The 25,346-nt window shown below is 43.3% G+C and overlaps 1 protein-coding gene across 1 annotated transcript; it reads left to right on the forward strand.

Moving 5' to 3' along the window:
* Nucleotides 1-8,011: 8,011 nt before the first annotated feature.
* Nucleotides 8,012-23,823, forward strand: zhx1 (zinc fingers and homeoboxes 1). Its single transcript, XM_078216878.1, has 3 exons — nucleotides 8,012-8,142; nucleotides 16,316-19,152; nucleotides 23,689-23,823. Exon 2 carries the CDS (start codon nucleotides 16,439-16,441, stop codon nucleotides 19,148-19,150), a length of 2,712 nt encoding a protein of 903 aa, XP_078073004.1. The 5' UTR covers nucleotides 8,012-8,142; nucleotides 16,316-16,438; the 3' UTR covers nucleotides 19,151-19,152; nucleotides 23,689-23,823.
* Nucleotides 23,824-25,346: the final 1,523 nt, after the last annotated feature.

Raw genomic sequence — 25,346 nt, forward strand, 5'->3', positions numbered from 1 at the left:
ACCATGAAATGATTGTTGGAAAAACCCATCTGGTTCACTAATGTCCCTTGGGGAAGGAAACCTGCCATCATGGGATGGGAGATGACCTACATGGGACCCCCGAGCCACAGCAATGTGGTTGATGCTCAACTGCCCTCGGGCAATAAAAGATGGGCAATAAAAACTTTCATCAGAATCATAGCAGACTGAAGTGGTATCTGTGCTGGCTCTTTGACAGAGCTGCCCATTAGCTTCTCCCACTTTGTGGATGTACCCAATTTCCTTTGGAAAGTTAGTCAAATCGACTTCCTTTTTCAGGCAGCGCATCATAACCACTAGCTGCCGAAAGCATTTCCCCCTCCTCCTCAGGTTTCGTCTTTAAAAACCCCATCCAATAAAGCGAAAGGCAGTATTGACAAAGCTTTGACAGAGGATCATCTGGACTCGAAGCGGCAGCTTTTTTTCTCTCCTTACAGATGCTGCCAGACCTGGTGAGATTTTCCACAAATTCTCTTTTAGTTTCAGATTCCAGCATCCGCAGTAATTTGCTTTTAGGCGGTATCGCCGCGCTTAATCCAGGTGATGAGCAGCTTAAGGAACTCACCTGGCCGGCTGGGTGCGGGATCAGTGCCGGCACTCCCGCTGGGATTTCACCTCACGAGGAGTTTTTCGCGATTTAATCATGTTTAATCGCGAGAAACCACTTCTCTCCCAACTTCAACACTTGGCGGTGCCGCTAAACGGCCCATTGCCCCTTTGTGGGGTGTCCCCGGAAGAAGCCGTCCGCGGTGGTGAAAATCACGACGGGCACCCCGCTTTACGGCAGGGTCGCGCTCCGATGACGTCAGGTCGCCCGCGTCGCCCTCCTCCCTCCCGTTCCCTCGATATATAAATTAATGAGCGGATTAATTAAAGAGCGATATCGGCGAGCCGGGACGGCCGGCGGGCAGGAGAATGCGGTCCGGATGGGTTTCTAGCAGCCGGGTATGTCATCTAGGCGGGGAAGCCGGCTCGTCGATGTCGGGTTGAGGGAGGGCGGGGGGAAAGGGCGGGGGAACCGGTGGAGGAGGCAGGCGGCGGCGGTGGTTCCCCTCCAGCAGCGGCGATCGGGCTCGGACTGTTTTCTCAAGGAGGCGAGCTGGACCGTTGGTGCGGGCGGGGGGTCAGCGCGGGGGCACCAACCCCCCCCCCCCGCGCGCGGGGGCCACTCCTCTCCCGGCGGGGGGAGAGACGCGCATACCTTCCCCCCAGTGCGCATGCGCGGGGTGACAGGGACAATAAGGTGGGGGTGAGAAGAAGCGCGAGGTTTGACCCCGCCCCTCACACGCCACCGGGGCGAGCGCCACCTGAAGCCCCTCCCACCGGGGGGGGGGGGTACAGAGCGTGGACCAGGTAGGTGCAACTTCCCCTCCCTTTGACTGCTGCCTACCGGGGAGGCGGGGGCTCCCCACTCCCCATTACCAGATGATGGAATGGGGAGACCATGAAAACATTGAAGTTAGGCTGGGGGCTAATTTGTTTTCCATAACAAACATTGAATGCACCAATCATTCGGTTCCCTGGTGATGGGAGATTGATGGGTTCCCGGGTGCCAGCACCGGGAGATCGATGGGTTCCCGGGTGCTGGCGGCGGGAGATCGGTTGGGTTCCCGGGTGCCAGCACCGGGAGATCGATGGGTTCCCGGGTGCTGGCGGCGGGAGATTGGTTGGGTTCCCGGGTACTGGCGGCAGGAGATCGATGGGTTCCCGGGTGCCGGCGCCGGGAGATCGATGGGTTCCTGGGTACCGGTGCCGGGAGATCGATGGGTTCCCGGGTGCCGGCGCCGGGAGATCGATGGGTTCCCGGGTGCCGGCGCCGGGAGATCGATGGGTTCCCGGGTGCCGGCGCCGGGAGATCGATGGGTTCCCGGGTGCCGGCGCCGGGAGATCGATGGGTTCCCGGGTGCCGGCGCCGGGAGATCGATGGGTTCCCGGGTGCCGGCGCCGGGAGATCGATGGGTTCCCGGGTGCCGGCGCCGGGAGATCGATGGGTTCCCGGGTGTCGGCGCCGGGAGATCGATGGGTTCCCGGGTGCCGGCGCCGGGAGATCGATGGGTTCCCGGGTGCCGGCGCCGGGAGATCGATGGGTTCCCGGGTGTCGGCGCCGGGAGATCGATGGGTTCCCGGGTGCCGGCGCCGGGAGATCGATGGGTTCCCGGGTGCCGGCGCCGGGAGATCGATGGGTTCCCGGATGGCGGCGGCGGGAGATCGGTCAGTTGGTTCCCGGGTGCCGGCGGGAGATGAGAGTTAGGAGGTTTATGGGGATTTAAGGAAAAGCCTCTTTACCCAGAGGGTGGTGATGGTCTGGAATGCGCTGCCTGGGAGAGTCGGGGAGACAGGATGCCTCACATCCTTTTAAAAAGTACCTGGATGAGTATTTGACACATCATAACATTCAAGGCTATGGGCCAAGTGCTGGCAAGTAGGATTAGGTGGGCAGGTCAGCATCTTTCATACGTCGGTGCAGACTTGATGTGTCAAAGGGCCTCTTCTGCACTGTAGCATACTGTGATTCTCAGATCGATCTGATTCCCGGATGCTGGTGACGGGAGATCGGTTGATGTGTGGGTACTGATCAGGAATGTTGGGGTGGTATGGGGAAATGGCAAAGTATTTCCTGGATGCCATCGGCCATGATCTATTTGAATGGCGATGCAGGCTCAAGGGGCTAAATGGCCTTCTCATGCTGCTATGTTTCTGTGTTCCTTTACGAGCCATATGTATTTATATGCTGGTCAGGATAGCGCTGCAAAAAAAGTAGTCTTGAAGTTGCATATAACCCTTCATAAATCCCTCTCCTTTAAGTTGCTCCTTAAATCTTATCTCCTTGACCAAGCTGCCCTTATGTGTATCGCTCTTATAATTTTGTCTGACACTGCTTCTCTGAAGCATCTTAAGATGTTTGAGGAAAAGATGCTATATTGATGCATGTTGTTCTGCCGAACATAAACTTATAAAATGGTTAGCACCTTTTAGAAGCTAAGTCCTAATGTCCTTGATAACATTCTTGGTGAAGTGCTGTAGGATATTTGCTATGTTGAAGGAGCTATATAAATGCAAGCTCTCGTGTGTCAAACATTGCTCTTTTGCACCCAGCTGTAGGTCTGTTACTGGGCTAAAGTAAATCGGTGAAACTGTTTTTTTGTTTCTAAACAGTGTAATTTGCTTAGGGGTGATTGAAGGTGTTCCGGTTTCGTTTGTTTATTTGCAGCTTCCAACATAAACTGTAATTTGAACTGAAGTATTCCAAGAACTGTCCAACTCAACAAAGCTGTGTTATGATTGCGATCTTGTTTAGAGTGAGTTTAGAACAGTAAATGCAGGACACAATAAACCAAACCTTTTGAATAAAATTGCTGCACATGTTTTTGTTTTTATTTTCAGATTTCCAATATTTGCAGGTTTTGCTTCCTATTTGAGCTAATTGAAAATTCGGACCAGTGTCGTTTTAGCTCATCATGCAAGCCCGTTTGAACATTCGAAAATATTTAAACGATTGCACATTGTTTTATCATTTTTGTTTCCAATTGGGGGATTTTTCAAACTTGTACGTTCCAAGGGTTTTAAAAAAAAATAAAACATAATCTTTTTATGCAGAAGTGAGATGGAAATTCCAGATTTTTGTAATAAAGTGCAAACAACCAGTAACAGCCAGAGACCAGAATACGTCCGGTGAAAGGATGTTATATAAAAGTTTATTACTCCCAATCTAGCCATGATGAGCAAAGGCTCATTACACCTGACTACGAAGTGCCAAAACAAGTTTGTATCTGATTCTTTAGTTACTCCTTTTTCCTCATTCCAGTGCCTTGCTCTATCTTTATGCGCTCTATTTTATTGTGTTCTCGTTTCTCACTCCTGAAATGTCTACTTTTCCCTTATCCTACAATTTAGACATCCTACATGTCAGACTCCTATTTATTGACGACAGTTCAGCCTTCAACACCATTATTCCCACGAAACTCATCTCCAAACTCCGTAGCCTGGGCCTTGGCACCTCCCTCTGCGACTGGATCCTGAACTTCCTAACTCACAGACCACAATCAGTAAGGATAGGCAACAACACCTCCTCCACGATCATCCTCAACACCGGTGCCCCACAAGGCTGTGTTCTTGGCCCCCTACTATACTCCTTATACACCTATGACTGTGTGGCCAAATTCCCCTCCAATTCAATTTTCAGATTTGCTGACGATGCACCATAGTGGGTCGGATCTCAAGCAATGACGAGACAGGATGCAGGAATGAGATAGAGAATCTGGTGAACTGGTGCGGCAACAATAATCTCTCCCTCAATGTCAACAAAACAAAGGAGAATGTTATCAACTTTAGGAAGCGTAAAGGAGAACATGCCCCTGCCTACATCAACAGGGACGAAGTAGAAAGGGTCAAGAGCTTCAAGTTTTTAGGTGTCCAGATCAGCAGCAACCTGTCCTGGTCCCCCCATGCCGACACTATGGTTAAGAAAGCCCGCCAGTACCTCTACTTTCTTAGAAGATTAGGGAAATTTGGTACGTCAGCTACAACTCTCTCCAACTTTTACAGAGGCACCATAGAAAGCATTCTTTCTGGTTATATCACAGCTTGATATGGCTCCTGCTCTGCCCAAGACCGCAAGGAACTACAAAAGGTCGTGAATGTAGCCCAATCCATCATGCAAACCAGTCTCCCATCCATTGACTCTGTCTACACTTCCCGCTACCTCGGAAAAGCAGCCAGCATAATTAAGGACCCCACGCACCCCGGACATTCTCTCTTCCACCTTCTTCCATCAGGAAAAAGATACAAAAGTTTGAGGTCATGTACCAACCGACTCAAGAACAGCTTCTCCCCTACTGCTGTCAGACTTTTGAATGGACTTACCTTGCATTCAGTTGATCTTTCTCTACACCTATGACTGTAACATTACATTCTGCACTCTCTCCTTCTCTATGAACAGTATGCTTTGTATAGCGCGCAAGAAACTGTATGTTAATACATGTGACAATAATAAATCAAATCAATTCTGTATAAATTTACTCTTCTATGGCTGTTTGTGTGCCTCTTGTCCTTTTGTTTGTATGATTGTAATTCCTCCTCTCAAATATTGGGAATTAATCTCCTCTGGGATGCTGGATGAGATAATGCTGGGCTGGGTGGAGAGCTGGTTGCATTAGCAGGAGCCAGGGTAAAAGAAGTAATGTGCATTGGGATCAGGCAAGCAGAAAAATTATCTGCTGGGAATGGGTAGGAAGAGACAACATCCGCATTAGTCAGAACTAATAAAGGGCTGAAAGCAGTGGTGAAATCCACAACTAGTGAGCATGGCCTTGGAAGGAGAGTGAGTGAGCAGCACTAACCTTGACTTGGGATAGAGCAGGTACTCAGAAGCAGCTTTTATCCAATGATTTTTTTTCTCAAGTGCCAATTTTATCCTATTCAAAGCTGGATAAAAAGATTGGAAAACTGATTAAACTGCCAGGAGAACCAAAGTAATAATTCAATCAGATCACTAATCGGCATAGTGGTTAGCTTGGGTGACTGTGCAAACTCCATACAGACATTCTCCCCCTGTCTGTGGGTTTACTCCGGGTGCTCTGGTTTCCTCCCACAGTCTGAAAGACGTGCTGGTTAGGCACATTGGCCATGCTAAATTCTACTAAATTCAGTGTACCCGAACAGGCACCAGTGTGGCGCGACTGGGGGATTTTCACAGTAACTTAATTGCAGTGTTAATGTAAGGCTACTTGTGACACTAATAAACAAACAAAACCAAAATAAGTAATGGCTTATTTTGAGAGCTGGTAAGAATCTTGCAATAGTTCAGAGGGTTTAAAACATTATCTTGCAACTTGTACTTTTTTTAAAAGTTCATTTTGTCTTGGCCTTGGTGCAAGTTGCAAGCTTGGTTTATTTTGTTGAAAGCCTATTGCTCTAGCCTTGTTAATTTTATTTTTGGGTGTGGCGTGGTGAAAATTGACTTGAACTGCTGCTGTTTTCGTTGTTTTGCTGGCTGTACTTTTCATTCAATCCAAAAGAAAATCCAGCCTTTATAAAGGCAGCTGAAAGTTCCCCCCTCTCCCATTTTCCCTCGAACAAGATGATGACTTTCGCCATGTAAATGTAAAATCTGATAGTTGTATCTCAGTGGCCTTGCATTGTGATCGTGTCACTTTCAATATAGACGCGGTCTAATGGCTAGATTAACTGTACATTTTTGTTAATACAAATGTACCTCTGGGAAGTGAACATGAAATGTGACAATGCCCTCAAAACATACTGGGAGCAATTGATTAAGGTCTGGTTGAAGTGGTTTCACTTTGTACTATGGTGGCAGGTTTGAGTCACCGCTTCAGGGCAATGCTGATTCCAAACTGGCTGAATGCTCGTGTGCACTAAACCGAATTCAGACAAATGTCAGAGAATGCCTTTCGGTGGATTTTAAGGTGGCTTTTTTTTTTTGCAAAGGTGCCAATTATTAATCTTTTACATAGAGTGCAAGAATATTTTTTCGTATTTCGATGGTAACCCTGATTCTTACTCTGGGTGAGAGTTGCAGCCAGGGGTTGAAGCAAGCTGCTTCCCAAGGCCTCAGTGTCTAGGTCCCATCGGTTTCCCACTTGAAGCTGATGGGGAGTGGCGGGTGGGGAGGAAGGAGCAGAACCTCAAATGGAAGGATTCCACTATCCGGGACAGATGTACTGGTCGGCAAACTAGAAGGAAGGGAGCTGGGGAGAGCCTTGTGGTTGGATAAAGCCTGGGGCCTAAGTGTCAAAGAGTAAGACACTGCAACTATTTGGTTGTGTTCTAGTCCTGACTCCTCGGGGTGACTAATTGACAAGAAAGCCATGCAGGCCTCTTTGAAAATAGCTGTGAAGTTCTGATCATGACACCTGAACTCAAGCCACGTATGTCAGAGGAGCAGGAAGAAATATAAACTTGCATAGACAGCAGGATTTTGGTGAAAAGACCCACTTGCGATTTTTAACTGTCTGCCCAGGTTAAAATCCTCTTGGTTTATTTGTTAGCATAAGCTTCATCAGGTGAGTGTCTAACACCGGCAACTCCACATCATAAAATCCTCTTGTTAGAGGTGTATGCGTGCATAGTACCTGAACAGTGACACTCAGGATATATAATTAGATCTACCCTTCATAATGCAGAGGGCAATTGAAAGTGTTCTGTTGAACTTCTGAAATGGTAGTTTAGCCGTGACTGTGGGTCCTCATGTGTCTTCTCCCCTAGAGGTGTATGTCCTCCCACTTGGCAAATGGCCAAAGTTGCAAGATTAAAATTCTGAGCTCAGGCTGTTTTTCTGTGGGTGCACGGTGTATTAGCCTGAGACAATAACCCCCCACCTCCCCCCTGTGGTTTTTGACTGCACCATATTTTCCAAATTAAATTAACCATGTTTCACTCGGGGATTCAGAAATTGAATGAGCGGTGGGTTTTTTTTTCAGTTTTGCTATGTTTCTAATGTCTAGAAAAGAGTTAATGAGGGAACTGTGGAATACAGAATATATTCCAGTGCTGGTGAAGAATTTAGCAACTCATGAGTAATCTGTTTTTCTGGCATTTGGAGGTCTGATGACTCACTGGTGTTATAATGTTCTTGAGTTAAAAATTAGTTGTTAGAATTTTGAAGTTCCATCAAGTTTCTGCGTTTGCACAAGTCACAGTAGTGTAACTAAAAAGTACCTTGTATTTTTAATATAATTATAAGGCAGGAACTTTCGTACATCTCAGTAACTTGACGTAACCTGTTTCCGGTCTTGTTCAGAAGTGCATTGTCACATTTTGAAGTCTTCATAGTTAATGCATTGAATTCACAAGTTGCTTTCAGTTCCAAATGAGGAATTGAGAAAGGAGTTGGTTGTAGTCACACCTCTGTGACACTGGTAAACATTTTGTTTTGATTCATTAACAGGATGTGGGTGTCACTGGCCAGGTCAGCATTTATCGTCCATCCCTAATTGTCGTTGAGGAGGTTCTGGTGAGCCACATTCTTGACAACTGAGTGACTTTCGAGGCCATTTCAGGGGGGCTTCTGAAAGTTGATCACATTGGCGTGCGCCTGGAGTTGCATGTAGGCTGGACCGGGTAAGAACAGCAAACTTCTCTCCCTGAAGGATATTACTGAACCAGGTGAGTTTTTATGTCAGTCTGGTGGTTTTGTGATCACCATCACTGATGCTAGCTTTTTATTCCAGATTTATTTTGTTACTTAATTAACTGGATTTAAGTTCTCAGAGCTGTGGTGGTATTTGACCTCATGTCTGTAGAGCAGTAGTCCAGTATTCAATATAATAATTGAATGCTGTGGAGCTGAAGGAGTGAAGGGTTGGAAACAGAAAAAAAATCAAAAAATCATTTATAAGAATATTTTTAAGCACTCTTCCTGTTTCATGTTGTTATGGAATCTGCCCTGCAATGTAAACATGTAAAAGTATATTTTAATTTAAGTTGTAAAAGCACTGGGGTCATCTGGCTTCTTGCTTCCTGCCCACTAGCATTCTCTTTGAGGTGAGCAATGGAAGACTACGTGTTAATGTTAAAGGTGCAGTGCAGTGCAACAAGCCAACCGCACACAGCCTGTCCCCACATGGCATGCTTCACAGATAAATTCCAGTGTGGCAGGCAGACATACCGACCAGGAAAGTCCCAGCTTCAGCTTAGCCCTGTAACGAAAGTGAAATCCTGTGGGTGCTAGATATATGTAATAAAACTTTGAAAATGTAAATACTCAGCAGGTCTGGCTACATGTGTGGAGAGAGAAACCTTTTAGGCCTAGGGCCTTTCATCAGAACCAGGAAAAGTTAGAAATGTAATAAACTCGGCCTGTTTTGTTTCCTGCGCTGCTTCTTTCACCCCCAGCTCTCCCTTCCAGTCGCACCATAAGGTTCACCTTGTCTTCATTTTCACCCCAGCAGCTTATGTATTGATGACCCATCATTTTTTGCTATCTTTGCCACCTCCAGTCTCTTGCACTGGGGAGATGAAAGCTGGGCTGTGTGACCGCTTTGCAAAACACCTCCATCCAGTCTGCGGGCGTGATCCTGAGCTTCCAGTATTTTGCCATTTTTGTTCTCCACATTAATAGGATCCACACCAGTTGGTGAAGTCAATACTCACATGACATATTCCCTACTTATATGTGTTCAAATACCCATCACTGGTTTCCCACAACAATGTAATTGACTTTACCAAAATGTAACATATAATTGATAAGATGTTGACACTCCACCTTGCTCCTTGCACTCTGCTCTTCCTGCCCTTGACCTGCTGCAGTGTTCCAAATAAGCTCAATGCAAGCTTGAGCAACAGCAAGAAACTACAAAAGGTCGTGAATGTAGCCCAGTCCATCATGCAAACCAGCCTCCCATCTATTGACTCTGCCTATACTTCCTGCTGCCTCGGCAAATCAGCCAACTTAATTAAGGATCTCATGCACCCTGGACATTCTCTCTTCCACCTTCTTCCATCGGGAAAAAGATACAGAAGTCTGAGGTCACGTACCAACCGACTCAAGAACAGCTTCTTCCCTGCTGCTGTCAGACTTTTGAATGGACCTACCTCGCATTAAGTTGATCTTTCTCTACACCCCTCTCGTTTCCTTCTCTATGAATGGTATGCCTTGTCTGTATAGTGCGCAAGAAACAATACTTTTCACTGTATATTAATACATGTGACAATAATAAATCAAATCATTTTTTGACTCTGCACTCCCTTCTGGACTCAACGTTGTGTTCAACAGTTTTAGATGGTCACCTCAACCTCCATGTTATTTTGCTTTTCTTTGCTGGTTTGGTGTTTTTCCTCATTTCTGTCTTATTTCCTTGACTTTGCTTTCGGATGGCAGCTATTCAGGATCCTGCCATTCGCACTTCCTCCTGACACAACTTTCGTTCCTTTACTTGTCCCATTACCACTCCCTTTGGCCTTGCCAACCAGGAAACCCTGTGCCATATGGTTGGTGTCTTCTGCTCCTCACTCTTTCACAAGCCTTGGCCAGGGATTTTCTGTCCTGCAGTTGGCAGGAATCGGATTGGGTGGGACTGGAAGATTGGGAGAGCAGTCCTTTAACTGTGAGTGCGAAGTTCCAAGCTCGCTTATATCCGGGCCACAAATTCCTGCCCTTTTGTTTTTCTTCCTAACATTCCTCTCTCTCTCTCTCTCTCTTCTCCCCCCCCCAAAAAAACCTGTTGCATTTCTAACTTTCTCAGTTCTGACAAAAGGTGTGAAATGTTAAATTGCTTCCCTCTCTAAGGATGCCTGAGTATTTTAGCAATTTTTGTCCGTATTTGTCAACTTTCTTTGGTGTTCCAACTTGGATTTGTACACCATCTGTGGTCCCTGTTGGAAATTTGCACAAGTATAGATGTCACACAGCACAATCATCTTGTATTAGTTGCCGTCTTATTGTATGATATAATTTGGAAAATGTAATTACTGAATTCTTGATCAAATTTAAATTGAATTGTATTTGGACCCAAGTTTTTTTTAAACTCGGATCAACAAGACAAAAACATTTATTCATGACTTTATAGGGAGGGAATAGAGGGCTGAGGACCGAGTAAGGGTAGAAGGTTTTAGTTTAGTTAGGGATTCATGATCGGCACAGGCTTTGAGGGCCGAAGGAACTGTTCCTGTGCTGTGCCTTTCTTTGCTGTTTGACTCTAGATATCATATTCAACTGGGGATGAAACAGGTTGAAGACCTGCTATACCAGAATTCTACTTGCACGCATTTGATTAGGTTTACATTTTGGGAAATATATTCCAGGCTGACCAGTAGTCTATCAGGCATGCTTTTAAACCCCCTTGAAACTTTTTTTGAACCAGATATCTTTGACAAAGATCAGACAACCTGCCTGCTGATTTACCACAGCAGTCGACTGGAACTAAGGTACAAAGACCCTCACCAGGCAGCTCAAAGAGGGAGATCTTAGTTCATGTTCCTTCTTATGCTCAAACTAAAGCCACAGATGCATCATTTACTGATCTTACTGCAGAACTCCATCTTTTTCGAGTAGTAAAATATCTTCCATTTTCTGGAAACATTGTCCATGCGTTCTTGAGGGAGTTCTTGAAGCTTAGCACAGTGTTGACACCTCTTGATTCAGAAGGCCAGTGATAAGACCACATAATCTGGGCTAATACTTCAGTACATTAGTCCATCACTAATGTATTGTTTTATGGATGAGGTGTTAAGCCAAGATCCACTTTGTCCCCTGGAGAGTAAAAGATCCCGTAGCATTATCCAAAGAAAAGCTGTAGATTCTGTAGAGAGAGTGTGGAAAAGATTTCCAAAAACCGGTTTTGGGGATGAGGGACTATAGTTGGGTGGACAGATAGGAGCTGGTTGAGTTGGTTCTCATTAAAGATGGGAAGGTTGAGAGAAGATTTGTGTTCAAAATCATGAATAGATGGGGGGAATCTGTTCCTACTGATGGAAGGATCAAAAGCCAGAGGGGGAAACAGACTTAAAGCAATTGAAAAAAGAACTAAATGCTAAAGGTAACAGATGAAATATTTTTACATGAGTGGTTAGGATCTGGAATGCTGTGCCTGAGAGTGTGGTGGAATCAATTCGAAAGGGAACTGGGTAGACAACTGAAGGGAAAAATTTGCAAGGCCGGAGAATCAGGTTAAATTGCTTTGCAAAGATCCAGCACTGGCTCGATGGGCCAAATGGCTTCTTTCTGTGTAGTAATTATTCTGTATTTGTATTTTCTAGTGTGTCCAGGCCACTATTTATCCCTCGGCTAACATCTTAAAAGCAGAATACCTGATCAGTTATTTCATTGCTACCTGAGGGACCTTGCTATTTAAAATGTTGAAAGGGATTTGATCAGGTAGATTTGATTTGATTTATTATTGTCATGTATTGCGATACAGTGAAAAGTATTGTTTCTTGTGAGCTATACAGACAAAATATACCGTTCAGAGTACATAGGGGAGAAGGAAAGGAGAGGGTGCAGAATATAGTGTTACAGTCATAGCAAGGGTATAGAGAAAGATCAGCTTAATATAAGGCAGGTCCATTCAAAAGTCTGGTGACAGCACTGAAGAAGCTGTTCTTGAGTCGGTTGGTACATGACCTCAGACTTTTGTATCTTTTTCCCGACGGAAGAAGGTGAAAGAGAGAATGTCCGGAGTGTGTGGGGTCCTTGATTCTGCTGGCTGCTTTTCCTGAGACAGTGGAAGTGTAGACGGAGTCGATGGATGGGAGGCTGGTTTGCGGGATGGACTGCGTTACGTTCACAACCCTTTCTTGCTTTTTTGTCAGAAGATGTGGAACGCCTGTGACAGGGAATCAGGTACAAGGGGACATAATCTTACTAGGTCACCCAGGAGAGAAATCAGGAATCACTTTTCCCATACCCTGTTGTACTAATAATCTGGCATTCAACACTTTATGGGGCATCCTGATGATTCTTAATTATCACAGCAGGCACAATATAATTTGTATAAAATGCAGTTTTTTCCTAAGCCATTCTTGCATGTCTGTCCCAGTGAAATCCTGTGATACACTTTTACTAACTACTGTTTTCCATTTTTCACATGCTATTAATTTACTGTAACATTCATGCCATACATTTTTGTGTTGTTCGGATCGTGTAGTTTGTTCTGGACCTAATGATGGGTCTTCAGAGATCTTGATGCATCATTGATTGTCATAATGGCATAGTTGTGGCTTCTTGTAAATTGCACTCTGTCTCCCTCCTGCTTAAAAATGTTTGCATGTGTTTCTATTTCTCCATTTCCAGTAGTTACTAGCATATACAGGCTAGGTCTGAAAAGCAAGCTTAGTTGTGCCAGTCTCTAAGATTTGTATGTGACCCAGCTGCTTAATGAGCTTTTATATGTTTAAACTAGTTTAGTAACCCAATTACTGTTTGTGAACTGAATTGTACATGGCGTGATTGACTCTTCATTTTGTCATTTTTCATAATTGCACATCTAAAACTGTCTGTTCTTGCAATTTAGTTAAGTTGTGAATTATGCTTCAAAAACAGACATTTCTCCTGTTTTCAATAACAAGGGAAGCTGTAGCTTAGAGATATAAAGCTAAGGCTGGAAAATACTTTTAAATTGATTTTGAGGAAAGCTTCAAAACTCTGGGCACTTTCGTATTTAAGCCAGAGAAATAAAATAATTATTTTTTATTTATCTTTTCAGAGGGTGTGCATGCACATCACTGGCTAGGCCAGCATTTATCACCCATCCTTAATTGCCCCTGAGCAAGTGTTGTGAGCCGCCGCCTTGAGCAGTCCCTGAGGTGTAGGTACACCCACAAGTGCTGTTAGGAAGGGAGTTCCAGGATTTTGGCCTAGAGACAGTGATGTTGTTCCAACTCAGGATGGTGAGTGGCTTGGGTTGAACTTGTAGGTGGAGGTGTTTCCACGTATCTGCTGCCCTTCGAGGTGGTAGAGGCCACAGCGTAGGATGTTGCTGTCGAAGATTAGCTAACTAAGATTAACTGACTATGATTCAGGATATGACAAAAAAAAGTTAGTATTGGGAATAAAGTTATGAGCAAAATAAAGTACAATATTTTTATTGTCACTTGGGTAGCAAATTTCACTGTTATTAACTGATCCTCTGGCTTAAAGTACATAGAATGCCAACAGTGCAGAAAGAGGCCATTCGGCCCATCGAGCCTGCACTGACTCTGAAAGAGCATCCCACCCAGGCCCTTCCCTAAACCCTTAACCCCACACATTTACATGGCCAATCCATCCAATCTGCACATCTTTGGGCTGTGGGAGAAAACGGGAGCACCCAGAAGAAACCCATGCAGACACAGGGAAAAGGTGCAAACTCCACACAGTCACTAGAGGCCGGAATTGAACCCAGGTCCCTGCCGCTGTGAGACAGCAGTGCTAACCACTGTGCCACCATGCCACCCATGGGCTGACGGGGTTATCCTATGAGGACAGGTTGGGCCTTTATCCACTGGAGTTTAGAAGAATGAGAGATGATCTTATTGAAACATGTAAGATCTTGAGGGGACCCTGACAGGATGGATGCTCAGAGGATGTTGCCCCTAATGGGAGAGATCAGAAGTAGGGGACACCATTTTAAAAAGCAAGAGATCTCCCATTTAGGACAGAGATGAGGACAAATATTTTCTCTAAGCGTCATTAATCTGTGGAATTCTCTTCCCCACAGCTCAATGGAAGCAGAGTCATTGAATATTTTTAAGGCTGAGTTAGATTCTTGATTGACAAGGGAGTCAAAGGTTATAGGAGTAGACAGGAAAGTAGAATTAAGGCTACAATCAGATCAGTCATGATTTTATCAAATGGAGGAGCAGGCTTGAGGGGCTGAATGGCCTACTTACATTCGTATGTACGAATTAGGAGTGTATGCTTTCATGATGACATGAGGCCATGTAACTAAGTTTGGACTCTTTTGCTGATAAATTATCAAATGCATCCAGATATATATCTTATCCACTCTCACTGAAGAACTATAAAAAACTGGTAAAACAAAAATAAATACTAATATTCTAAAGAACCTGTTACTTGCATTCAAGATTTAACAAAAAAAGCTGGACAGAATTGTTGTGTCTCCTAGACTACATGTAGAGCTTAATGTTGGCCACAGTTTGATTTGTACTAATTGTTGGACTAAACTATGGTTGATGGCCCTGAGTTAAGAGTAATTATGATTAATTCAGTTGGCAGTCATTTAATTGGCAGATTTTGTAGCTTTTCTTTAATCAAACATATTTCTTCCAATTTTCTTTTCTAAAAGTGGTGACTGAATGATATGGTTAAATGGCCACCAGCAAGCTTCCAATGCTGTGCCTTAATGGTTGCTCTAAATGTGCCAGTGTGGACATTGGCATGTTATTCAGCCATACACGGTGAACCCAAATGTTGATCTTGGCTAACATGCACATTTTTTTTTTTAAAAAGCGAGAGACCGATGTGAAGAATGCAAGAGTAAGATATCACCAAGGTTAAAACGGGTGAAGGAAAATACAAAAAGTAGCGACTAGGTGACTCCAACCTTAAAGTCTTTAAAAGATTTTGGGGAACGGAAGATTCGAGAGATAAAGAACTCTATAATATTTGTGGTTAAGGGACAACGAGTTTGAAAAAGATGGATGAGAAGCTCAGCAACTAAATGTGTACATACAGGAGGAAACATGCCATTGGATAGAGATTAAAATAGGGTCTGATGAGCTTGATGTCTGAGAGGTGGCAACGGTCATTCTAATGCAAACCAAGACCTACCACCTACTTAGGAGATTTTACCTCTTCCCAAGATGGGAAGGATGTCCCTGTGTCTAACTTGCAGTGGCCAGATAATGGATTTCAAATGGTTTTCCTTAAAGAAAATCACAAGGATTGGGAAGCTCTGACAACCGTCCAAACTAGGGCCCATGGACCCTTAAGGACTCTGAGAGGGTCAGTGGCTAATGGATCCCAAGCCTAGCACTAGTTCCTTGGCCACTTTCCGGGACCACCCTTTTATTGGTGTGCTGAATACTTAATTAAACAATGCCCTTCGCTTATGTATATTAACATTATAATGAACATACCAGTAACAGTTAGCATGATCATCAAATATCTGGGTCTAGCCTATTACTGGTACATATTTTCTGCATATTCCTGTTCTCTGGGTGGGGCTGATATCTTTTGAAAGTTGGAACCGGGGTATCTGCAAATGATCTCCCACACAGGAACTCACTCACTGATAACCTTAGTTCTAAGGGAATCGTGTCTCCTGCTGAGGGGGACCACTTTACCAACTGACTTATTTCCGGGAAAGTTGCTTTGGTACCTGGCGTCTTCCTAGGTTGCACAGAAGAAATTCCTGCTCGTGTTTCAGATCTTGCTTTGTTTCAGTTTTGATTGAGTGCGATAGGAAGTGGAAAACCTAACTGATTTATTGACATTTTTCTCAGCTCATTGGCTCGAGTTTCTCCGTTCTTCCCTCAAAACTCAGACCTTGAATACTAGAGATCCATCTTGTGATTCTTCTTTGAACTCCCTCGCGCACTTGAGTGTCCGCCATGTGTCTCAGTGACCAGCTCCTTTTGTAGATGTGCGGCAAGTGACATGTAAAGAGATTCATGAAATAGTGTGGCGATAGCTCCTGCCTGGAGAGTTTCCCTCACTTTCTGTAGGTTAATATGTGATCTTTGCTGTCATTGGATCACTGTTGAGGTTGGGAATCCAGCTTCGATCCCATTGTTGCAATAATACTCCAATGTAGTGTATCAAAATGATGGCCGTGTATTTTAATACAATCAAAACCATTTTTCTTTGTAACCCTGAACATTTTCTTTATTTTATCTGTAGGTGAATGCAATGTAATGTAGGTACTGCCTGTGGGAAGGCACATCAAGATATCAAAGTGAAGGTAGATCAACTTTCAGTGACATTGGTAATTTCTGAAGAAAACTCGATTTTTCACCTCTGACCATGGCTAGCAAAAGGAAATCTAAAATTCCTTGCATGGTTCCTGCCAGTGAGACACTGGACCAGGACCCAGATTTGGACATGATTACAGATGACCTTCCTCCAGATATGTCCGATGAGAGCTTGACAACAGACAGTGCAGTAATCGATGATGAGATTATTCCAGAAAAGGAAGTGCAAGATACTCAAATCAAGAGACTAGAAGGAGGCTATGAATGTAAATATTGCACTTTTGAAACGCAGGACTTGAATGAATTCACTTTGCATGTTGACTCAAAGCACCCAAATGTTATTCTTAATCCATCCTACTTCTGTGTGGAATGTAATTTTACGACCAAAAGGTATGACACTCTTAATGACCACAATACCAGATACCATTCGGGTGAAATAAATTTTAAGCTTAAGATGGTAAAACACAATAATCAAACTGTCTTTGAACAGACTGTGGAAGAATCCAATAGCAATGGTATTTCTACAAATGAGGAACAGGCAGAAAGCACTGACAGTACGCCAATGGGAATTTCAATAAGCAAAACTTCAATTATGAAGATGATTAAAAATAAAACCGAGACCAAAAGAATCTCTGTCTCTCCTAGTTTGGTAGATGAATTCACTGCTGAGCAAGAAAACAATGATGAGACAACGGGGGCCAACTCAGTCTCGGGAACTGCCAATACCAGTGCAATTTGCATTAACCAAGAAACAAACGGGGTGATACTTGATTCAGTTAATGTAAGTCAAGTCATATCTTCTCAAGTTTCTAATTTAGTTCCAAAAGTTATGATTCCCATGAACAGCATTCCAACTTACAACACTAATATGGATGTAAATACGCATCTTGTGAACTCGTTCAACAGATTTCCTTATCCCACACAGTCAGAAGTTGTAACACTAAAGACGCAGACAAAATATGCAGAGGAGCAGATTAAAATTTGGTTCACAGCTCAACGTCTCAAGCATGGCATCAGTTGGACGCCAGAGGAGGTGGAAGATGCCAAGAAGAAGCTTTTCAATGGAACTGTGCACAGTATACCACAGACAATTACAGTCATTCCGGCACAGATTTCAACATCTGCTAATGGGTTGCAGCAGATCCTTCAGCCTTGTCAGATAGTTGGCCAGACTGGTATTGTCTTGGCGCAGGTCGCCAGTACAAATGCAGTTGCTGGGAATTCTCCAATTACTGTCACCGTCGCAGGAGTTGCAAATCAAACGTCACAGTGGCAGAAGCGTAGGGCACAGGATGGTGACGCCGGTCCCGATGCAAAACGGGCAAACAATACACAGCTTCCACAACTTGCGGCACAAGGAAGCCCTCTCATTCCTGCCGCAGCCACTGACCCATATGGTGTCCGCCTCAAGAAGACAAAGGAGCAACTGACGGAACTGAAAGCCAGCTTCAATAGAAATGCATTCCCCAGTGATGCAGAGATTGCTAGAATTATACAAGTGACAGGCCTCTCGAGGGGCGACATTAAGAAGTGGTTCAGTGACACAAGATACAACCACAGAAACTCGAGGTGTAATCAGAATGTCAATGTCCCAGAGGTCAGCAGCACTATTGTTTTAGATTCTGGTGATGAAACCACATCCGAATCCATTGTAGTAAATCAGCAGCGCAAACACGGATGGAACGCTTTCCCCGATTTTGCTCCACAGAAGTTCAAAGAGAAATCTGCAGAGCAGCTTCACCTCCTTGAAGAAAGTTTCCTTTCAAATCCATTTGCTACTGACGATGAAATTAACAAGTTAAGGACTGACACAAAACTCACCAGGAGGGAGATTGATGTCTGGTTCTGTGAAAGAAGGAAAGCTAAGTGCCCAGAGGATAAAAACGAGGAGAGTGGAAAAGCCATTAGTGGCGAGGTTGATGGTAAATACAAAGACACTGATGGGGTACCTGGCAAGTCAAATTATGGACAAATTCATACCACATCTTTGGCGAGTGGGTTAGCAATACCAAGAGTAATGGCTGCTGCAGCTAGTAGGCTATATAAGAAAACTCCAGAGCAACTACATCTTCTTAAAAGTGCATTTGTTCGCACACAGTGGCCATCCCCAGAGGAATATGACCGATTAGCTGCAGAGAGTGGACTCGCCAGAACTGATATAGTAAGTTGGTTTGGAGATACCAGATATGCTTGGAAAAATGGTAACTTGAAATGGTACTATTACTATCAAAGCGGTAACGTAGACTGCCAAAATGGACAAACCCAATTCTTCTCCAAAAAGAGTAAAGGCAGAGGTAGATCAAGAGGTAGACCACGAGGAAGAGGAAGGCCCAGAGGCACTGGAAGGCCAAACAACTGGAGTGGAACGTCAACCAGCAAACCAGGCCCTGCTTCTTCAGGGAAAGGCATTCTTGAACAATACTACTTGAAGCACAAATATTTAAATGAAGAGGACCTCGACGATCTTGTTGCAAGATCGTGTATGAGCTATGAGAGCATTAGGGAATGGTTTCTGCAAAGGCAAACAGAAGGCGGCGCTTCTGAGAGCAATAATTCAGATGGACAGTATCCCGGTGACGATGAGAAGAATGAACCACTTGAAGAGGATGAAGATTGGCCTGGGGAAGGGAATGCGAGCCAGGAGGAGGAGGATGATGCCTCTGATGCAAGTGGCAGCAGTGACGTATGGAAGCCTCCTTCACAAAAAAGCAATGAAGCAATGGAACCAGATGGTGAAATTTCTGCAGAGAATTCCAACGCATAAATGTGAGTTATAGAAGGAACCTTTTCAGTTGTAATAAATCTAGAAATTTGAAACTATGTTCCGATTTAATGCTGAAAACTAGTAGTGCAGTAGAATGTTATTAATTGGTGCTACCAATTTAAATAAGTGAGTAATGTATTGATTTAATTCCAGTATTGTATTCCATCAAAATATTAATTCAGCACAGATACACATACCCAGTAATGAGATTTCGTCATATTATTCATTAATGGGACATGGGCAAGCATTTATTGCATCCTTGAATGGCTTGCTTGGCCATTTCAGAGGACGTTTAAAAGTCTCTAGACTTTTATGTGACCTTCATCACTCACCTGATGATGGGGTAACGCTCTTAAAGCTCGTGCTACCAAATAAACCTGTTGGACTTTAACCTGGTGTTGAGGCTACTTACTGTGCCTACCCCAGTCCAACGCTGGCAACTCCACATCCTGGCTCCCCTGTATTGTCAATATGGTATTTGAATAAATCACGTGATGGCATTCCATGGTATATGCTAATTGCGTATGAGTTTTGTCAACGTACAGGTATTTATTAGGATGTCTGCATGATATTTGCATTTGTTTAAGGTAATACCAATCTAATGTCCAATCGTTCATAAGTACACAAGTGTAAATTGCAATCTAAAGCTCTTCCTATGCCACTATAATGGCATGTTTAAATCCAGACAACACCACTGCACAACTTGAAACCTGGTTTGCAAAATGACTTGTATTATACTGTTTAGATATACCACAGGGACAGGCTTGTTGGAAAATTTGTCCGCAGTGGTCAGACTGAGCCTTTTATAAACTTGGGAAACTTAACAGCTTTCAGGATTGCTTTTATTCCTCCGTTTGAACTCCGAGGTCCCAGAAATGATTGGACACTTTCTATTCCTTGAGCAACAGAAAGTTGATGCAATTATTTATTCTGTGGTTTAATTTTGTATGCATCAACATTTTTATTCATGTGTACTACAGCAGTACTGGGACAAATGGGGAAATTGTATCAATTCTAATAAGTAAATATACTCTAATATTTTTTTTAAAACTTTAAATTGTGGCTACTGCTTCAGCTCAACATACATGAGAGAGTGGATGAAGTCCGTGTATTTTGTTAAATGGATGGGGATATTCTTCCCTTGCAGATCCAATTTATTGCAAAAGCTTGAACAAGGATTCTAAATTGAGAACTATTTGTACTGAGATTGTTAGTTAAGAATGGAGGAATTTGTTAAGTCTCAAATGATTTGGTTGTTAGCTGGGTACTTATTTCTTCTTTAAGTATACATTTGCCTGGCAGCGACATCTGATATTTTATGATCCATTTTCGATTTCTCTTGTTTCTGTTGGAACCTCAGTGCAGACCAGGGTATATTCCAGGAGTGTGTGATTCCTAATTCAGCATTATTTCTGAGACCATTGGGATACAGATGGACAATGTCGAGGAACCCCAATGTATATATTATGTTGGGGAGGCAGGTACTTGTCTCAGAGTTAGGGAAACATCAGGTCTTTATATCTAAGCAATGAATGTGAATTAAAAGTGTAAAAATAATCCAATTTGCTTTTGCTGCTGCTTATATGTTTTTTAATAAGCCGGCCTTACAATCTACAGCAGACATACTGTAAGTAAGGATGTTTGCTCTACCACTTTCTGAAGTTGACATTACAAAAGGGCTTATATGTTCCCAGAAATTGGGTGGGTCATGGAGAACGGTGGCAGAGTCGTTAGCACTGCTGCCTCACAGCGCCAGGGACCCGGGTTCAATTCCAGCCTTGAGTCACTGTGTGGAGTCTGCACGTTCTCCCCGTGTCTGCGTGGGTTTCCTCCGGGTGCTCTGGTTTCCACCCCTAGTCCAAAGTTGTGTGGGTTAGGTTGATTGGACATGCTCAATGCCCCTTAGTGTCAGGGGGACTAGCAGGGTAAACACGGGGGTTACAGGGATAGGATTGTTGACGGTGCAGGCTCGATGGGCCAAATGGCCTCCTTCTGCACTGTAGGGATTCTATGATTTGCCTATGGAAGTGATCTTTGACACAAGTGAAATCCAAAAATGTAACAAGTACGCATCGAGAATACCCATTTATTTATTGCGTGTTTGGACACTTGCAAATCTTATTGGTGGTTTATTCACATGTATGTTGAATTTATGTTTGCTATTGTAGAGAATATGTATGTTTTCTCCTAATACTGAAAACTGCCCTAGTTTCTCTGCCCTGTAAAGAAGTAAGACATTTATCTTCAGCATTCAAGACATCGGTCCTGTTTCATTACTAACCAGAGCATTAGAGCGGAACTTTCTTAAGGATTGTCAAACTTTTCCATCCATCTCGTTATATGATACAGCACAGAAGGAGGCCATTCAGCTCATTGTGCCTTTTCTTTTGGTAAAATTCTTCCTCCTCAACGGACTGCAAATCGATCACCCATCCATCCATCCCTCTACTGCCTTTTCCCAGTAGTTTGCTTTGGAGGGATTGTACATGTTATGGTTCCATTCTTTGTTTTTCTTATTGCCTCCACCTAGTTGCCTCTGGAGTACTCCAGCATCTAGCTTTGGCTGCCTCTTTCTAGTTTTCCTGCAGCCTCTAAGAGACTTTGGGAGAGAAATTAGTTCTTGTGCATCTGCTTTCTGGGAACAAAATGGGGGTTGTGGAGGACCAGTTTTGGTCACAATGCTCCCAATGAATTTTGTGCCTGCGTTTCAGCTTTGGATCCCTTCAATGTGTTAATGAAAGGCCTGACACCACTGAAGGATTTCTTCTGAAAACTTATTAGCAATGGGGAGTCTAGACACCAGGCCTCCACTGAGACTTATGACTCCAACTGTGAGCTCATCAGGGTTTGTGAGGGCCTCATCCAAAAGGATAGAAAAAGGTTCCAGACCCCTTATCCGGTGGCCCAAAATATGGAAAAGCCCACCCTGGAAACAACAGTCCCTACCAGGCATTGTTCTCCATCACATCTGGGTTGCAACGTGCTCTCAAATCTCACCATCTGCCGTGGTGGGATTTGAACCCAGGTCCCCAGAGCATTACCCTGGGTCTCTGCATTACTAGTCCAACGACAGTATCACTACACCACTGCCTCCCATACATGCTACTTATTGAGCCCCTGCTGTGATGCATTAAACATTGCTGTAATGTGTGAGTGTGTGAAAAGTAAAAACACTCTTCGACCCATTTGTGGGTTTTTTTTGTGATTATTTGAACCACAGTAGCTGCTGCTTCAACATCAGGATAGACGTTTCCCAGTGGTGTTCCATAAGGTTATTGGTGGTTGCAGAGGGAAATGACACTCTTATACCTAGCAAGAACATCACTAGACAGGCTAATCAGCAGCCGAAACAACTGAGTGGGCTGGATGAAAAAGGAAGGACAATTGACATGGCAGGAGAATGTTTGGCAGCAAGGCAGAACAATCTGTCCAACTGAATCTCATTGTTTTTAATAATTGCAAATTTGAACATTAGTTTGGAAAAGCTATTTACAATAATTGTATAGGGTATTGGTGAGGCCATACCTCGAGTATTGTGTGCAGTTCTGGTGTCCTTATCTGAGGATTCATAGAATCCCTACAGTGCAGAAGGAGGCCCTTCAGCCAATCGAGCCTGCACTGACAACAATCCCACCCAGGCCCTATCCCTATAACCCTTCACACTCACTCTGCTAGTCCCCCTGACACTGAGGGGCAATTTAGCATGGCCAGTCAACCTAACCTGCACATCTTTGGACTGTGGGAGGAACCCGGAGCACCCAGAGGAAACCCACGCAGACATGGGGAGAATGTGCAGACTCCACACAGACAGTGACCCAAGGTCGGAATTGAACCTGGGTCCCTGGCACTGTGAGGCAGCAGTGCTAACCACTCTGCCACCATGTCGCCCTTGCTATAGAGGGAGTACAGCAAAGGTTTACCAGGCTGACTCCTGGGATGGCAGGTCTGTCATATGAGGAGAGACTAAGTCGGTAAGGATTATATTCACTGGAGTTTAGAAGAGTGAGAGGGGATCTTGTAGAAACTTATAAAATTCTAACAGGGTTAAATAGAGTAGATTCAGAAAGAATGTTTCCATGGTAGGGGAGTCCAGAATTAGAGGTCATAGTTAGAACTGAGTTGAGGAGAAAGTTCTTCACCTAGGGGGTGGTGAATGTGTGGAATTCACTACCATAGAAAGTAGTTGAGGCCAAAATGTTGTGTGTTTGCAAGAAGAAATTAGATATAGCTCTTGGGGCTAAAGGGATCAAGGGATATGGGGGGGGAAGGGGAAATCAGGATATTGAATTTGATGATCAGCCATGATCAAAAGGAATAGCAGAGCAGGCTTGAAGGGCTGAATGGCCTACTCCTGTTTCTAGTTTCTATGTTCTAGGTATGCTGTTATGGAAAAATTAGTTACTTTATATAATCGTGTAACAGCTGGAAGGGATTTCTGTCGTCCATTGTTACTATTCATTCCTGTTATTTATTAATATACCAAAATAGTGATCTTTTAAAAAAACAATCCTAATAATCGACTGCATTTTTCCTCCTAGGAACTGCGGATATGTGAAAGTCGTCATTGGGCACTTGAGTCAAAAGAATTAAAAGAGAAAATCCTCCACTGTGGTTATCCTCTCTGAGCTGCAAGATAATTTGAGTAAAGAAATGTCCACGCACCACATTTTATTTCCCAATAAAGCAAAAGGTTTTTTCTTTAAATTTCCATAGTGCCAAAGTTTTAATACAGGAGAAGAAAGGATTTTTGTACATAGGTGATTGTTTTGGAACAGATTTGTACAGTTTGGGAATTTACTACATTTTTTAGTGAGATGTGTCTTTGAACAGATTTTTTTAGATTTATCAACCACTTGTATTTTTTTTCCACGTAGGCTGTTACATCACCCACGTAGATTTGGCTCAAGTGTCATATCATGATCTACCTTCCTGGGATACGGGCATTTACAATAAGTTTTGAGCAACCAAATGACATTTTAGCATTAGTTTAACAGCCATCAGTGAGGAAAGTGCAAACTGATATATTTGTGACTTAATTATGCATGGTACGTTTTGTATTTGCTTTTGAAAATTTATCTGTTCAATTTTATGCTTTTAAGCTTTGGTAGTTACTCAGAATTACACGCATATTATAGACGTAGATCGAGTCAGTGATTTGTTTCTCCCCAGATATTTTCTTCAGAAGCCATATGCCCAGTTGCTAGTATTTTTCAGTATCTTCTGCAAAAGTGATTTTGTATACTGAAATTAGGAAGTTGCTGCTTCTATATATACAGTTCTACATTTATATAATATATATATAGTATTTAAATATTGTAAGCATTGAGTAAGGGGGTTGCAAGCTGTGGTTTGAATAAATCAATGTCCGGTTCTAATTTTTCACGCTATTTATTGTACTTTATGGTGTGAGTACAGATGAGGAGAAGCATCCAAGTTGATGGATCATGCCTTTTTAAAAAAAAATAAATCTATAGTTAGCAAGTCACCACTATAGTTAATTGTGTTGAGTTTGTCTTGCTTATAAAACAAATTACCGTTTGTGCTCCATCCGTTTCAAGAACGTTAGATTATTTTCAGAAGCAGAAATGATATCTATTAACCACCAGTGCTAAGGTGAACCAGTTAACACGTGGACCCAGTTTTAGATGGATGCTCTTTAATTCTACAGAAATATTGATCCCTTTTACGAATTAGAATCATGATTACAGTACTGGCGGGTCCTGGTAAATGTGCGTCTTTATAATGCAAAAAGCCATTTGCACATTTATTGTACAAGTACTGTATACTAAATTCTTCAAAGTTTGATCATTATTAGTTTGAACTTTGGTTGTTCAACCACTAATGACACACACACAAGTCATCAGAAAGTAGTTTAGACCTGCATAAATAAATTTTGAAAGCAGTTTAGCTTTATATTTTCCTTCACTATTTTAGTTCACACCAAGAATCCTGGCAAAATATTACTTCTCTAAAATTCACAAAATGGACATAAACATTGGTCGTCTTCACCTTTTCAGATTTAAAATATGTGGACAGTATTTTAGTTTCTAAATCTAGCAAAGACTTTTAGCACATAACACTAGTACAGCTTGTGCAGAAACTTTCACAAGCACTTCTCCAGGAAATGCTGCACTTGCTGCTCTTTCTGGCTCACCAGTGCAACAGTTTTTAGTTTGTGCAGGGAGCTAGTTGCCTA

This window comes from Mustelus asterias, chromosome 7 (genome assembly GCF_964213995.1).
Source record: "Mustelus asterias chromosome 7, sMusAst1.hap1.1, whole genome shotgun sequence".
NCBI lineage: Eukaryota > Metazoa > Chordata > Chondrichthyes > Carcharhiniformes > Triakidae > Mustelus > Mustelus asterias.